The following is an 18,111-nucleotide window of genomic DNA, read 5'->3' as shown; positions in this document are numbered from 1 at the left end:
CTGCTATTCAATCGCTTGTTTTGTATGGAAAAAGGTTTCACATGCAAATGGATTTTAACAATTCAGAATTTTTGTGAGAAAAAATTAAAAATATTTGACATTTTCGAGACCAAATAATTTGAAAATAAATCAAATCAGCTGCTCTACTGATACTACCTGTTCAATGTACCTTGGATCCAATCTTCTGTAGCGTTGAGTGTGTCAACGTGTTTATATGTATGTAGGCACTTTTACTGTCGATAGTACATATGTTAAATTTTAGCTGATGATTGTAGTACCTAGTAAGAGGTGGAGTAGACGGTCATTGCGTATTTTTGTATGTTTTTAATTTATTTGTCATGCTTTGTACAATAATTTCAAAAATTGTACAATTTTTTCATCACAATTCCAAGTATTTAAATTATAATTTTTAAATTAATTTTTGGCTTGCAGTTCTATAGCTTATCAAAATCAAAGTTAAGTGACAGTTTGAGGTTGCTAAAAAATCGCATTAAGGTTTGATAATTTTATTTCTGACGATGTTATACACTTTTTTCTCCATATAAAAAATTACTTTGTATGAAAGAAAATGCGTGATACCGTCACCGATTATTGTATAAGTCGAAGTAAGGCGCGTGTGCTGGGTTTGCATGTTTGTGGTGGTTACACTCCCTTATTTACGATTGTAAAGCTCCGGTCGTTTCTTAATGAAGATTAATACAAACTGTCCAGTTGTGGGCACTACGCAACCGATTGTTCGGTGCTCCCATCCTACGGAGAATAACCTTCGTTAAGTAAATGTCGGCTTTGGAAGTTATTTGAGGTGAATCATCGCATCGGCGGCAAACCCCTTGACGTTTCACATTGTTGTATATAGTCCATTTCTCGAGTTTGCTTTTTTAGGCGAAATCGAACATTTGTTTGACATGTTTAAATGTTTCTGCACTTTCTCGTATCGTGTTATGTGGGTTCGATTTAATAAATGCCTTTTTTCGTCAACCTCGATGGACCTTCAGGGACGAGGAGTTTCTTTGATAACAAAACGCCAACGTGAAATTTCTTGCACCAGTTGAGGAGTAAAATAAGAAGCAGAAGTTGTGAAGCCGTCGTTTATTTGTCGACAAATTTTACTTCTCTTAAATTTTAGCTAAGATCATTAAAGCGATGGTCCAGAAACATACATTTAGTCGATGAAGTACCGGTTGTAGGTAAACGACTGTAGACCTGTTTTATTTTGCATCATCAATTGTTATACTGCTTTTTTCCAATCACAGTGCGTTTTGCATACGTACATACATATTTGCCGACAAATGCTACACAATTTTGTATGATAAAAACAAGCTTTAAATCTATTTCGATTGCAATAGTTATAATGCAAGAGTTATTAAAAAATTTTGTCCGAAAAGAATGCTGTGTATGAGTGTGTTAAGTTCACGTTTCGTTATTGCATGGTTCTGTTGTAAATTGATCATCAATTTTGAATTGCATTTATTGAAATTCCCTTAAGATTCTCGATAATACTAATTGAATGAACCTGTTCTTATTTTGTATATTCTCTTCCCTCAAAATTAACAGATCTTAAGCAGCTTAAAGCAAATAAAACATTTGCATTTAAAATTGGCATACAATTAAGCGCAAATATTGAACTAAAAAAGAACTTTAAGCACACTTACCGCAGTGAAAAGAAAAATATGAAATGTGTGGAAATAAAAAATGAAAAAAAAATCAGCTAAAAACTGAGTGCAGTAATTAAAAAGACGCTAAAGTTAGAAAAACGAACGTTTAACACGAAAAAGCTGTAGGCTAAGCCAAAGCCATTGGCTGTACATGCAAGCATACATTGTGTTGTTGCGCTTGCGTTGTTATTGTTCTTGTTAGAAGGGTGCACTAATTCCCTGCCACTAACACACACGCTCAAGAGCATTAGTTTAAAAGGTATGTATTTATGTATTCCTTCGCTTCACCTTTTAGGGATAAAAAAAAGTACATTATTTCCTAAATCATTTCAAATACATTCCTTTTGCAGTGTATTGAGATTAACGTTTATGCTTTCATTTCATTATTTTGTATACAGCTCGCAACGCCCATCACCATCAAAAATGGCGCCCACAACAACAATTGAAACCATTACAATCACAAGGCCATTGAAGGTTTGTAACAACTACACAAACTCCATTTTACGCTACAAATTTAATCAAATGCTAAACAATTATAATTTCTCACTTACTATTCCGCTCTAGGTCATTGCATTTATATGTGGTGTCATCGTTGTCATACTGATGATCATGGCTTTAGCTTCCACGGACTGGTTAATGGCTGCTGGCTGGCGTCAGGGTCTCTTTGTGCACTGCATTGAGGAAGATGTTGAATCGCCGCTGCCATTCAATCTACATGATCCGCCGGGTTGTTATGCTAGTCGTGATGTGGGTAAGTAAATATGTAGAATATTTGTTGGTGTTGGTTGATTTTATGTATCGGATAGTTTTGACTTCAGAATAATCGTTGGTCTTTAATTTCTTTTCAGCTTACATCAAAGCCACAGCTGCTCTATGTATAATCACATTGATAACTGATGTGATTGCCACCATACTCACTGGCCTGGGTTTGAGAACACAAAATCACAATGTCAAATACAAATTCTACAGAATCGCTGTGCTGGTGATGCTGTTATCATGTAAGTCCCTAAATATGAATAGCTTGGTGAATTTTACCATCTATGTATATTCTCTTGAGATTAAAAAATAATGTTTCAAATGGCGAGGCGACTGTGTCATTCGATGAAAGAACTATGCGAGTATTCTATGTTCTTTAACCTTTGCCAGAAAAATGCTCTGTAAATGCACATTTGATAACCATATGTATTATTTCTCAATTTAACCTTTGAAGCCAAAACCTATACAAAAAATATTAAATTCATACTATACTTTTAGTGTTGGCTGTCCTGTCTGCGCTGATAATATATCCAGTATGTTTTGCTGGCGAACTCAATTTGGGTGAGTTACACTGATCATTAACTTTAAATGTTACTTCTCTTATTTCTAACTTCTCTTTATATATGTATGGATATTTTTATTTTTTGCAGCGAATCGGCCAATTTGGGAATTTGGTTGGGCCTATGGTGTTGGCTGGGGTGCAGCTATCTTCCTATTCGGCGCCGTTGTGCTACTGCTATGCGATAAGGAATCGGAGGAGATCTATTATAAGGAGAGAAAAATTGTACATGAAAACCATATGCGCGCCTAGGCCAGGCCGCACGACCTGCCTGACGTCGTTCTTTAGACATTTAAGTAAATTATGCGATTTCTACTGATATAATACTACTAAACTACTACTATTACAAAGAACAACAATATCTATAAATCAGCAAACAAACAACAGTAAATCGTAAAGTTTAAAAAATGAACGAGGAAAACAAAAAGTATACAAAATTATAAGAAGTGTGTAATATTGTCATCATTGCCGCCAAGCAACATACTAGACAGAAACAACTATGCTGAAATTGAAAGAAAGCAGTTTAACTAATTTAACACAGAATCCCAACACATACGAATACAAAATCACATACAAACAAAGTACATATACACGTGGAGCCTATGTAGATGGTCAGGTGCTGTAACGTAGTTTTTTTTTTTTTAAATATCTTGTGTGATAAAGCTACAAAATGTGGTGTATTTCTCTGTGGAAATTTGTTGACCGCTAAATCAAAAATATTTAGGTGCATATCAAATTCAAATCAAAACTGAATTTCGCAAGCGCTAAAGCTTGGCAGTAGTTTCGAATTTTACTGACACGCGTTGACGGCGCCGCCGCGGTTAAGGTGTAAAACACGCATATGATACATATTTGAACTTGAATAGAACAAACGATACACACAAACACACTCGAATATTCACACATAGTTTTTGGCATGCTAATGAGCTGATATCATTTGTATAACCAATTTTAACAAGTACATATAACAACATAAATGTATTCATGGTGATCGTATTTAACCGTTTAGCATTTCATAGTTACCTACAAGCATACTATATCTACACATATGTATATTCATCTATAATCGACGTACATTGCAATTATGCACTTGCATACATACATATATAAACACACACATAAGCATACTATGTATTCATACATTTGCCATTGTCTTCGAAAATGCATAGTTGCGCACAGAAATCGTATCTCATATATGTATATGTATGTCTTATAACTTTTTAGTTGACCACCCACTTGACCTAAAATCATCTACATGCATTCCTTACTTTGTATTCTTTTGTTTGCTTCTTTATTGGTGTAACTTCCCACGACAAAATGTAAAAAAAAAACAAGTAAATTAATATCAAACGTACGAAAAATGTAAGAAATTCTAATTAAATGTAAGCGTAAAAAATTGTAGCAAAACAAAATGAAAACAATTAAAAAAGTGTTGCTATGTATTAAAACACATGTAAAACGTTTAAAGCAACAAAATATTATAAACGAAAATCTGGAAAATTAATGTAAAGTCACGCTCATGGACCTACCAATGAATCGAACGAATTCGACGACGATGAATACGTGAACCAAATCATATACCCACATACAATACTTATAGTCACAAGTAACTTTTTATAAACACATATTTACATGTACACACATATACACTTAACATACATATATATGTATATTCATACAAACATTTATTCTTACATACATACTCTCGCACATATGCTCATATATACATACATACATATATACATCTTGAAGAAATTGCAGGCAGCTATAAAAAAAAATGCATATGACTAAGCAGAAAATTATGATGCTTCCCTCACATTGACTTTAAATTTAAAGCGAGTGATATTATTGATTTTCATTAGTAATTTGTTTAATTCTTTACATGAGTCAATATTAAATTATCTGTATTTATTAGCATATGCAACGCTTCCTTAAAACGACAAATTTCGCTAATGGTTCGCTAATTAGATGCCAAACATTTTGTTACTTGGCAAAACAGAAGTGCAAGTAGTCCACACCGGGTCTGATAGCCTCTGAGAAATGGTTTTTATGCTAAATAATTATGCTTCCACAAATATGATATTAATTTTTAAAAATAATGCTATCCTTTGAAATTACTCAAAAGCATAACACCATATCTCGAATACATATTTAATGTTATAACTGAAATTTTATATGGGGGGTACTCGGTGAAATCGACCCATTGGCGACCACTTAAATGTTGGAACAGCCACAACAAAAATCGTGCACACTTACACATTATTTGTACACTTTTAAATGAATATTTTCCCTTTAATAAGTTCATATGTTTTGAATTTCTTTTTACATACTAAAACGAATAAGTCGCTAAAACCATCTTTGATGCCTTGTTGTTTTTGTTTTCTCGAAATATTCTACTACATACTCGAATAACCCCATGAACTGATTGTTTTTGCGTTATAAACTGCGAAATATTTACTTATTTACTTATAGGCCGGTGAAATCTATTATTTTAATCAGAGTTAAAACAAAATATTGAGACAGCTTTTTCTAAAGCCCAATCGGCAATGTATCAAGCGAAAAAAAACAAGCATACTAAATACCTAATAGGAAGATTATTGTTTTTTTTTTATTGTTGTTCTCTTTTTTTGTTTAATATATGCAACTATTTTCTCTTTGTACAAGCTAAGTTAATAAGAAAAAGTAAAAAATAATTACATTTAAATGTATTAATTACAAATGTATAGCAGATTTAGTTAAGTCTGTTAAATTGTTTTTTTTTTTGTCGCCAGCACATGCCTTTTGCGTGGTATATTTACACTTCCATATGTATGTACATATGTAAATATATACATGTGTATAACTGACTAGTCTGTCTTACGAAATTTTTTAAAACACACTTTGCCCTGAAAATTAAATTATTTAAAGTATCCCAAACCCATTGTACCATAATTACCATTATTAATTAATTATTGTACCATGTCCCAAGCCTACGTTTTTCGTACAAACGTTTTTGTTTGGAAAACAAATTTAGAACAAAGCCTCAAAATCAAGAAGTAAATTTAACTTTTGCTCAAAAAAAGTTCAAAAGTTTTAATTTTGTCACTATCCTAACAATGTCCGTTTCCGGTAGCGCTTCAGTAAGCCATACTTGTTTGGTAAGACAGACAATTATTTAACGATATTATTTACATACTAATATTGAGTTAATCGAAAACGAAAATGAAAACAAAAACATACATACATACATATCAACAATTTACTGTTTACAAACTACTCACTGCTAGTTAATTGTATAATTTGTACAACAATTTTGTATTAACATACACACAAACAAACATATTTGTATGTATGTATTTTCAATGTTCCGATTTTTTACCTATTTATGTAATATCCGAACGTGCTGACTATAGACCTCATCCTATAATGTATACCAATCACTTTTTTCTAATCATAATTAGATGTTATTTACAATGTTAGTATTTACTCGATTTAAAATAGCTGATAATATGTAGTTTTTTGGCTTCGGTTGTTGCCCCTCGCCTCCAGTGGCACGTTTCTATTTGATGATTGCGCATGTCCACAGAGGCAAGTGCCGCTAGACACTGAAAGAAAACTTTATGAAAGATTTTTAATCGTGGGACAGCGGATGAGTCCCCGAGAAAGTTTTCGACTTCCTCCACCTCTCTCGTCCCTGCGATAAAAGTCGTTTCAAGTTTTTCTTTTTAGAAAATTCTTTTTTCTATCACTAGCTTATTCTTGTATCTTCTTACCTTATTCCAGAGTGCGTCTAAGTATCAAATTGAGTCATATATGTATTCATTGAGCAAACATTTTCGGTTTCAATTCTAATTTTTTTTCTATATATGAACTTGTACTTTTAAGTACTTTATGTTTACTTTTTATATATTAATTTTTTTCTTTATTCTACTACCCTTTACAGTAAATATTAACATTGTAAATTGCATTAAAATAAGTTATATTTGTTTACACTACTTATTGATTTTATTTTGACTAAGTTTTTATAAATATGTATGTTTATTGATTTTTCTGTATACATATGTATTTTGTTTTTGTAATATTCTGATTTTCTTTATCTAATATAAACAATGTTAAATTATCAAAAATATCGTTTTGTATTTTTATTTCAGTGTATTATTTTATTTACAAACTTTCAGGTTAAGGTCAAAATATAGTTTCTGTTAGCCTCGCAATATTCTTTAAATTGCCTAAAAAACTGTTTACACTGACGCGTCACAGGATTTGTGGCCAAAAGTCAAGCAAATACCTATCTACTGGCGTCATCCTGCAAGAGATTTACCTCTGTGTAGACATTATAGCAGCTACGCGGACTTGCTACCCCTTCTTGCCATTGTAATTGAATATTCAATATTGTAGTTTTTATATATTTTTTTATTCAAGCACAGTTGTGGAATTTTTTGTTAAAGGCAATTAAATTATATGAATAAAAACTTATTTAACTTGAAATATTAATGTGAAATAAACTGTGAAAGGATACAAAATAAAATTCATATATTCATACACTGCCCTGCAAAAGTTTGGACTCGCTTGGAAAAATCGTGTTGGTTTGTATGGACCGGTCGATGCTAAAAACCCATTGTTGCGATCGGTAAACGTATGGGGATGTTTATTCTACGATGATGCCAATAACTAAAGCTAGAAATACAAAAGAAGTGAGTCCTAACTTTTGCAGAGCACTGTATATGTATGTCCGTTAAGGTGGATCACTATTGGCATTAAAAAATTGTTATCACCCCTATTGGGAGTGTCGACTAGTAGTAGATAAACGATTGTTAGTCTATTATCGATTATCCGTGGCATTTTTAAAGTCGTTTTCTCGTTCAATAAGTGCGTGTGAATAGTCGCTCATCCTTCTACAAACAAATAGTTGTAGAAGGTTGAGCGATAAAAAACTATTCCCAGTCGCTTGTTGGACGAGAAATTGACATTCACAATACCATGGAAAAGCGATAATCGAATAAGAGTCGTAAGTAGAGACTTCTAGTAGAGTCGACACTTCCAATAGGGGTGTATATTTTAAGACTTTCGAAAAAAAAAATTTAAATTTAAAGTTCATAAATGATAAACGATCTGGAAATCGAAATGATCCAGCTTTCCTCTGGGTTAGAATTAACAATCGTGGTTCTCATTGAAATCATTTTTTATCCCAATACACCGACGCCGGCCTCATTTTTTAACTTTAAATTCCCAACACTTTTGTTCTCTAGAAAAACTTTCCCCAGACTTTTGTTCTAATTTGATCCTCCTTGAAAACGTTTTTGATAATTTTGTTCTCATTGGAAACGTTCCCGATAGTTTCGTTCTCATTCTGTTCTTCTTGAGAACATGTCCGATAGTTTTGTTCACATTTTCCTCTTTTCGGAATCGTTCTTGAACCTTTTGTTCCTGTTTGGTTCTTTTGTGGGATTGTTCTTGACATTACATTTTGCTCTCATGCGGAACTGAACCAAAATCGCAACGCTTTCTTGGTCCCTGCAATAAAAAAAACTACCTTTTAGCCGTTTTAGTCAGTGTTGTTATCGAAATTCCTCTGATCGGAATACATTTTGGAAATTAACTTTAGGACTTAATCCGGCTCAACACTGCCATCTGTCTATGCTTTTAGACTGCATGAAAAGTGAAAACTGTGGTGCGGAAATTTACAGGCACAATGCTACCACATTTATCCATTAGCAAGTCCTATAAGATAATACACCCGCGACAAAAGATGGCACATCAATATTTTTACCGGTTTTGACTACTTTTATTTTGCTTTTTTTAAAGTCCATTATTCTTATATATGTATAAGTATAGCTCTTTATCTAACAAGTGCCATATAAATCTAAATTTCAGACTTTGTACACAAATTATAAAAATTCCACTAACTTTTCGTCCCAATTCCAAGAATTTAAATTTTAATTTCTGGAATTATTAAATTCTTGTATAATAAAGAGCAAGTTTGAAGTTGCTAAAAAATCGCGTTGAGTTTTGATAATTTTTTGCTGCACTCTTTTCCATATAAAAAATGACTTTGAATCGGTCATGACTTCATACCAAAATAAGCATTTTCACTGTATGAAAACTAAGTAAATAAAACCGGCTTATACGGTTTTTTCTTAATTTTAAAATCAGCAACCGGATTTTTTTGAAATTGCAATTTTTCGAATAACTTGAAAACCGGGTTTGAAAAAACCTTACTGACAGTGTTAGCCCAGCTGACAATTTGTAATTTTTCTTTACAAACAGCCTGGGTTTAATGCTGTTGCCAACAACTTGTTTTAAACAAGCCAATGCAATACAGTTTCTACAAAAATAACAACCGCATTCATATCTTCGAAAGTCTAAGACACAGATTGATTAAAAATAGTCCTCCATTGAAATACGTACATACATATACTTATAGCCTTATAATTACACTTAGGCTCATCAGCTGCTACCAGTCATGGAGAAAAGTATAGGCACAGAGAATTTTTCACAAAGTACGCACACTTTTTTATTTGAAATTTTTTCCGCTAAATTTTTATAAAAATAAATTTTTTCCTGTTTTGAAACGCAATAAAATTATTTTATAAAATAGAAACTATTTACTAGTCACTTAGTAAGTAACACTAAAACTCAATAACATGCAAATTTCTAATCAGTTTAAAAAAAAGATCATTAAGCAGTTTTGTAGCCTAATAAATTTTAGGAAGTATTTTCGACTATATGGAAGAAACTGCACAACACCGCCAGCAAAAAATTGCCGAAAATCAACGCTAAGTCCTATAGCTACTTCGAACTTGCACTTTATTATATCAAAATTAACTGGGCTAATTTTTAAGCAATTTTATTGAGTTTGCGCGAAGTTTAGAAATTTAATTTTCATGTCTTTTATTGTAGTATGAATCATATTTTTATAAAAAGTTTGCGGACAGAAAATTTTTGCATACATTGTGAAAAGTTTTCTGTGTCTATACCATTTTACGTGACCGTTTAGTTCAAAAAGCTTTCCTAAATTACAAAAAAAAAAATTATTTGTGTTTAAGAAATATGTAGTTCAACATCAGCCACTGCAATGACACAATGCAATTAGTATTTTTATTGGTTCCTTGTTTAATTAAAATGTGCTTTTTTTTGTTTTATAGTGTTTTTCGCAAAAATTAGGTTTTTGAAGCAATAATCAAATAAAATGCAAAAATTCTCCATTCATACAAATTGAAATGCTTAATTAAACAAAACTATTAGCGCTAACTTTGACATTGGACATTTCATAAGAACAACAAAAACATCAATCAGCAATAACAGAGCAAAAAGCAAACAAACAAGGCAAAATATAATTATGTAATTAATTTGATAGCAAAGAACAAAAAATGACAACACAAAAGCGAACAAATAACAAAAAAAAACAACAAGAAACTCAAAGCAAAAACAAAAACCAAAACCAAACAAATTGAACAAATCGTAGGCAGGAACGTGCGGTGGTAATTTAATTATATCTAGTAATTGTAATTAAACTATGTAGTAGTAGTAAAACCGAAAACCAAAATAAAAATAATTAAGTTGCAAATTAAGAAGAAAAAAGAAAACTAAATTTCCAATAAATATATTATGTAATAATAAAACGAAAATAATTTTTAAGCGTACGCAATGTTTTAATTGATAAAATAAAATAAAGTGCAAAAACAGTAAGTTTAATAATTGAGTAAAAAAAATAAATAAATAAATAGATACTCGTATTTTTGCAATATAGGCAAAGTTGTGCTGTAACATGATTAAAGGTAAGGTCGCTAACGCTAAATTTTCTACGTCAAAACTCGGCGAATAGAAAAAAAGAGGCCAAAGATTTTTTGGGACTAAATCTGAGAGAATACGATATGTCACCGATAAGTTAAGAACCGTCATTAAAATGTCAGTCAAGAAGATATAATATTAGACTAGGTATCGGATAATTGGAGAGTAAATTTTCCAAACACTTACGTCAATATATATACCTAGATCACCTACATATCGTCACTACACACGAATAAAGGCGCGCTAGTGCTAGCATACTTCGTCGAAATTTTTCATAAGCATCTTTTTCGCGAAATTAGTGACGATATGTATTATACCTATTACTTATTACCAATATTTTTCGATGCTCAAAAGGCTAACTCGGGTACTAAACACTTTGTTGACACGTAAAGTTATTCCAGCATTTATTTGGTTCTAGAATGGTGTTTGCTCTAAAAAAAAATTTTTAAAGGTAGTCTTTGGCATACCTACCTGGTGTTTTCCCGCATTCCCGGCATTCAGTCAAAGGACATTTCATTGTGTGAATATAAGCTTTCAGGGCTCATAAATATCAAAGAATAAGAATACTTGTTTCCTCTCGTTCCCGCGACAGTCGCGTCTATGTAACCGGAACGACCTAAATCAATATATGGCGAAGGAGTGACACTGAAACAAAAACAATCACTTGTTTCCTCTCTGTAGGTCTTGCGAGTGGGGCTCAATACTGCCTCTTGGATAGCAAACAATTCCTGTTGACTCACACCCTCAGTTCAGGTGATAAAACTCCTCCTCTTATTCTTCCTTCTTGTTCGAAGATAAAATATCGTTTGATTCCCTTTGTAGACGTTTTCCTAAATCTATCATTGAACAGAATAATCCGTTGCATACGAAAACACAAACGATTGTAACATCCATTTATCGTAACAGCGTTGCCCGGATCATTTTCGAAGTACGGTCCGATGGCTCCGCCAGCCCAAAAACCACACCAAACAGTAACTGGTTGTGGGTGCATAGTTTTCTTGCAGTTGGAGCAGTTTTGCCTGCCTGTATTTGGGGGTTGTTGATTACGAATCTAAAAACGGTTTTCAAAAATTCAAAATGGCGGATCCAATAAGACGGATTTTTACATAATAGTCAGATTTTTATTAAATTTGAAATCCAAAGGTTCTTCGAGTCTCTGATAAACAAACTGGAATCGATTTTCGAAAATTCAAACTGGCAAGTGCAATATGGCTGATGGATTTATAAACAAATTTTCCGATTTTTTTTAAATTTGATATCCAAAGGTTCTCTGAGGCGCTGATTACAAAACGTCTGACGGATCCAATATGGCGGATTGATTTTTTAAAAATTGTCAGAATTTTGAGAAACTTTATATCCAAAGGTTCTTTAAGTCCCTGTTTACAAAACTGGAATCAGTTTTCAAAAATTCAAACATACGAAGTTTTATAAAGTTTTAAAAATCACAAGGCAATATTTTAATGATCCATCCACCTACGTGGTTGTCTGCGGATCGGAAAACGAGAAACCAAATCGATCATGTTGTGATAGACGGAAGGCACGCTCTCAGTGTTTTAGACGTACATACGTACACTCCGAGGCCCAAATATCGACTCGTTCCAAGATCCGCACACGCCTCTGTTCAGCAAAAAATGTGCGCCCAAAATGCAAGGAAAGCTTAACGTCGAAAAGCTGCAATCACAACAGACAGCCAATGCATTCGTTACTCAACTCTTACACCTGCTCTCAGAGAGCACTCTTCAACTAAGCGACATATGCGAGCAGTGGAACCACGTTCCCACGACAGTCGGGTCTACGTAACCGGAACGACCCAAGGACTGTCACTCCAGCAACACTCCCCAAAAAGTCTTTGGGGAATTTGTATGCTGCTACAACAACAACAAGCAGTGGAACCACATTTCCCGCTCATTAAGTACCGCCGCCGAAGAAGTAGTCAACTGGTACGATGAGGAGTGATGCCGCTTACAGGGCCACGCTGCGATCGGGCACAACGCGCGCTATGAGCGCTAAAAACGCTGTATTACAATATTTGGTTCATACTTTGGTGAGTATACTAATTGTTTCGGGTGTTTTGAAAGTTTTTTGTTTTTGTCGCACAGTGTAATATTTCCCTTACTTACGATCGAGTAAAATAGTCTACTGTTTTTAGATCCACGTACGAGTAGAGTTGAAAACAAAGTGAAGGTTATTTTCTTTTCTAAAGAACTTCATCAGTTATGCAATAAAACTTAAGCTATGTATTTTTTTTTTTTAATTACGCATTTATTGAATGATTGTATACTTAATTTTAGTCAGATGCAAGTATGTTTTAATCAACATATGAATATATGTTTGTATTCATGTTTGCGAGCCCACTTCATATTCTTAATATATTTTAGTTATGTTTAAATGTGTATAATTGCACGATTAGTACGAATTATCTATAGTACTTCCATATGTTTTCTTTTCAACTTTTCATTCAGCTTTAAGATTTCTCTTAATTTAAATATTAGTTGTGTAATTTTGCATATCTATACATATGTAGTTACGTTCGAAATTTGTTTTTTTTTTGTGTGGTAACAAAATCGAATTTAGTAATCGTTGCATTTGTAATGCAATGCATGTGTGTATGTATGTGTTCGAGGATCTTCTCCGCATACAGATGCGCTCAAAATACCCATGTGCGTTGTGAGTACATTTATTTAATATAATGTTACCAACAACTTGTCGTGTGTATATCATAAAGATAAGACAGGGACAGATTTGTAAAAATATATACATATTTAAAATTATTATTACTTTTTTCTATTACCATATAACTGACTATGCTCTAGTCTAAATAGGTGTGTATGTAGGTATGTATATGTGTGATATTTGTGTGATGCATTTGTGTGTGCACTTCCTTGCATAGAAAGTGGTATTTATAAAGCATATTTGAATATTTTCATAATTTTCTCTCACTTATTATCACAAACGAATACCACAAAGCAAAATTGTTTAGTAAACTGTAAGTAAAAATGTGCAATGGAAAAATATTGTACGCATTATCGATGATGCAATTTCCAATGAGTACCTCATTAGCTGGATTTCGATAACTTAAGAAATTTACCTGTTTCGACAGATGCAAACTCGCTTATAAAATGGTCATACACTGTTTGCCTGAAATAGGAAGTTTTACTGCTTTATGCACATTTCTTCACCATTAATATAGGCTTAACTTGTTCACTTTATTTTTCTTTCAAAAAATGTTGCAGTCTTACAGCAAGTAAGGCATTAAAAAAAACTGTTATTTGTATAAAAGAGCCGTGCCATGCTTGGAATAAAATTTGCAAAGCATTTTGAATTGATGGGACAAATTTGGCAAATACGGAAATTAAATTTTTGCTCATCTTTCGTTTTTAATTTTTGGTTTTTATATTTTAAGTTTTCAATGAAACTGATGTTTTATGTGCATAATCGTATGGTATAATAACAATTATAATAAGTAATACAATAAAGTTGTAGGTGTAAAGGGATGTTCGTATAATAAACGGTTAATAAATGTATATACAAACTACATTTACTGATAAATACTAGCAAAAATAACAAAAAAAAAAATCGTATAAATAGTGTGAGAATATGTAAATATAAATATGTAATCACAAAATACAAATAAAGAGTGTTTGAAACACGAACTTCTGCGGATTTGTAAAAAAAACTGAGAACTTCGTGTTACAGCTTATGAAATAGTTGCAAAAAATATATAGCAATTAGCAAAAAAAAAATAATAAATTTCAGAAATGTATTCAGTACGTACATTTACATTTTTTAAAAAGAAAAAAAAAATCTTCATTCGTTATTTTATTCCTGTTAGTTAAATTGCAACAATGTTCGCCGCAAAAGTTATTCTTTTACCGCTTTCTTCTTGCTACAAATACTTAACATACAAATTGCGATCGAAATTCAAACTTTTTAAATTTATTTTAAGAAAAAAATAAATCACTATTTCATTATTTTATCTTTAAGTCATCGAATTATATCTGAGATTGCTATCGATAGTTGCATTGCCATTGGCGGCGCTTGTTGTTGTTGTAGCATTTCTTTCATTTTCTCCACTTTCAACGATAGCATGCTGCTCGCTATTATCAAATGTGCCACCAATACCTCCATTGTGATCTAGTTCTGGATCCATGTCAGAGCCGAATTCGCTATAACGTCGCCGCCATGGCCACACTTCGCGTATGCTGTCGACGAGTCGTTGCTGAAACGTTTTATACTCCATATCGAGAGATTGCGTTTCTCCAAAATTGAAATCGGCTACCTCTACTGTGAAGCTGTAAGAGAAAAAAAGAAGTATGTGGTTATTTGAGGTATTGATGCAGGAAATTATAATCTTCATTATAAATGCAAAAGAGATTGAGACTGCTGATGTGTTAGCCAGGAAAGGTCCTATATTGACTTCAATCGAGCAAATTCTTCTAATAAGTGGCGTATGCCACCATCGTCATCAACATCCCCTATAGCCAAACTCATCTAGCTCGTAAACAAAAAAATAAAAATAAAACACGCGACCGAGATTATTACTGGACATTTGCTGGTTAGTACTCATACTAGGAATATGGGCATCGTCTACAATGAACTCTGTAGAAGCTGCTAGAACAAAAACGAACAACGAACAGAGATGATACCATCTTGACCCGTAGCCTTAAAGGGACCATAAGCAAAAAGTAAACTTAATTGAAATCAAAAAAATTTTTATCAGAAGTTTCCAGATGCTTGCATTGCCAAATTTAAAAAAAAGCTAAATTACTTACCGATTTCGTGATTGTATGTAGTAAGAAACTCCGAAAACTATTAATATTACAGCGATCAATGTGAATGACACAGGCACCACCACCACGGACAATTGTGATTGCACTTTTGCTAAATGAAATAGAAAGATGAGGTATTACATTAAATAATTACAATCAATTATCAGCTTAGATTTCAAAATGTAATCGCCAAATACACATGCATATCAATATATATGTACAAGTGTGCATTGGATTCATGTGATGCGTCCGCGCTTATCACGTACCTTCGTAAATGTTGATGGTGACCTGATTCAACTTCTCGGAGACTTCATTGCGTAGGAAAAATAGAACTGTTTTGCTCTCAAGGAAAAAACGTGTATAATTATATTCGCATTTATCAAGCGGGAAATAATAGCGACAAGTCTCATTGCCGGTGGCGTTATAAGGCGCTAAGCGGGAATGAGAAGAAATCATAAGTTGGTTTTGAAAATAACAACAAGAAAGCAACATGCAATGTCACTCACCATTGAACACCTGAATACACATCTCCAGCGAAGCAGAGCCTTTACAATTTACTTGAAGGCGCAGCATATCACCACGTTGCAGCCAATTTTGACCATTAGCCTTGAAGTCGGATACGGGTGCTACAACAAAGACAGTTGTAATAAATGCTAAGTTTTATTGAAATTTTATTTATTTAGGGCCGTTCTAACAGTCAGGAATTAGCTTACATTCGGCAGTTAATGTTCGCTTAATAATTTTTTCCTATTTTAAAGTCAATACTAACCTTTTGTGTAGACATAGTGCTTGAATAGGCCATATAGCTTTTTAGGATCTCTCTGTAAAAACTGCTCAGTGGCACAATTATAGGGCGGTTCTTCGTCCATCGACAGTGGTGACATAAGTATGGGCAATGCAATCTTTTTAGACGCTGATGTGTTATTTGTGGCAATGGTGGATCCATTCACCTGAATACTCGCATTAAGTGGTGCGGCTGCAGTATGCTGCACTGTTGGATTGGTCGCTAATGGTTTATTTGCAACAAGCGACGTTAATGGTATTGGCGCAGCTGCACCGCGTCGACGACGATGCGTAGACGTCGGAGTTGTTGCTGTTGAATTTGAGTTTGCCGGTGGCACTTTGGGTGTTGTTGTACTGCTGTTGGGCTTCAATGTAGTGGTGGTGCTGCTGCTAGTGGTTGTTGTAGGTGTTGTCGTTGTAGGTTTTGGTGTAGTTGTTGTGGTAGTCGTCGTAGTCGTAGTGGTTGTTGTGGTAGTTGTTGGTTCAGGCGGTTTTTCAAAAGTTGCCACTACCTAGCAAGTAAAAAGAGCAAATGCATTAGAAAATTTAAGAAAAACATGTTTAATAAATACTATTAAATTAAACGCACCAATGCCTCAATTTTATAACTCTCCTCCGGTTCAGTGTACTGCGCCACATAATTCAGTCCGTTAACCACGCCTATATAAGTGCAATTTCGGAACCAATACGTTTGCACTTCATAGGCCTTATCGGCGAGAAATTTTGCATCGTTTGGCCGTAATTGCACCGTGTGGTTGACTGGCTTCGCTATGGATACAAAATTGTTTTTGCGCTTGGTAGCGTTTTGCAGTAGCCGCAGTTCGCCGCCCAGCGATTCGTCCAGTTTGAAATCCACATGATTGGTGGCTATATTTATCCAGAAAACATAGTTTTTGTCAACCTTAACGGTTGCCCGATAATCCCCGGGTTTTGTTGTGTTCATCGGATATGTTATGGACCAATTGCTGTAGGGGTTCTGGCTGTTCAGTTGCTGAAATGAAATGTGAAGAATTTTAAATTAAATGAATTGGTTGGAAAATTCATTTAGATTATATTGCACGTTTGTGGCATGAAAATATACCATCAACATTTTTAAGCTTTTACTACTTTTTATTGTAGGATTACATAGCCCGAGGACAAGTTTACTATAGGGCTATTCGCGATTCGGTGCATAAGAGCTGACAAATTTATGGAATTGCAGAAATATGCCATGGATTGTGAGCGACCTTTATTAAACTGTCATGGTAAAGCTTTTGCAAAACAATTTTTGTGCATCATCTTTGGTTTTGTTTATGAATGCAATGCATAGCATTTTTATGCTATGGATTTTCGGTATTGCAAATTTGCTAAGCCATGACAAATGCAAATGCGTGTATTTTGTTTGTGTATTGCAAATAATTTGCAATACAAATTTGCAATGCAATGATGCTAGGCCATTTGCACCGGATCGCGAATAGCCCTTATATGTTTTCAAATTATCGAAAAAATCTTTTCAACTGCACGGAAATACGATGCTTAGGTGTCAGTTTTTTTTTCCTGATATGTTCGAAATATATTTTACTTCATCATGCCTAATTTCGACATAACCTCGAAATGTCCACAGAGGTCTGAAAATATATGCGCCCCGGTTTTTGCCAGCGCACTAAAAAAAAAGCCCGGTATTTTAGAAGAAATTCGTTGTGGTATCAAAGTGAGTATCTCGTAATACAAGCCAGATTTGTGGTTCATCGAATCCTTTCTATTTACCCGAGTAAGAAAATTTTTAAGCAATTTTATTAACAACTAGCCAATGCCCGCTTACTTCGCGGCGCCTAATAAG

The 18,111-nt window shown here is 33.6% G+C and overlaps 3 protein-coding genes across 4 annotated transcripts in view; 2 read left to right on the top strand and 1 right to left on the bottom strand.

Annotated features, from left to right (window-relative positions):
* Positions 1-7,069, top strand: part of LOC108360882 (transmembrane protein 47) — a 9,372-nt gene extending 2,303 nt beyond the window's left edge. Inside the window, exons 2-6 of the mRNA XM_017613336.1 lie at positions 2,054-2,129; positions 2,220-2,406; positions 2,504-2,653; positions 2,910-2,972; positions 3,062-7,069. Coding sequence (XP_017468825.1) covers positions 2,054-2,129; positions 2,220-2,406; positions 2,504-2,653; positions 2,910-2,972; positions 3,062-3,222 — 637 coding nt within the window. The 3' untranslated portion in view covers positions 3,223-7,069. The remainder of the gene's footprint in view (positions 1-2,053; positions 2,130-2,219; positions 2,407-2,503; positions 2,654-2,909; positions 2,973-3,061) is intronic.
* Positions 1-18,111, top strand: part of LOC108360881 (uncharacterized) — a 32,024-nt gene that overhangs the window by 2,766 nt on the left and 11,147 nt on the right. The window lies entirely within an intron of this gene.
* The window catches only part of LOC108360880 (uncharacterized), a 21,618-nt gene continuing 16,798 nt past the window's right edge, over positions 13,292-18,111 (bottom strand). For both annotated transcript variants that reach the window (XM_017613329.1, XM_017613330.1), the window contains exons 3-8: positions 16,882-17,283; positions 16,279-16,804; positions 16,016-16,135; positions 15,776-15,940; positions 15,513-15,621; positions 13,292-15,032 (exon numbers count right to left, since the gene is read on the bottom strand). In XM_017613329.1, the coding sequence (XP_017468818.1) occupies positions 14,720-15,032; positions 15,513-15,621; positions 15,776-15,940; positions 16,016-16,135; positions 16,279-16,804; positions 16,882-17,283 (1,635 nt within the window). In that variant the 3' untranslated portion in view covers positions 13,292-14,719. The remainder of the gene's footprint in view (positions 15,033-15,512; positions 15,622-15,775; positions 15,941-16,015; positions 16,136-16,278; positions 16,805-16,881; positions 17,284-18,111) is intronic.

Source organism: Rhagoletis zephyria, unplaced genomic scaffold (genome assembly GCF_001687245.7).
Source record: "Rhagoletis zephyria isolate East Lansing unplaced genomic scaffold, Rhagoletis_zephyria_1.1 Rzeph_scaffold_00647, whole genome shotgun sequence".
In the NCBI taxonomy this organism is placed as follows: Eukaryota; Metazoa; Arthropoda; class Insecta; order Diptera; family Tephritidae; genus Rhagoletis; species Rhagoletis zephyria.
This window is presented reverse-complemented; position numbering and strand designations above follow the sequence as displayed.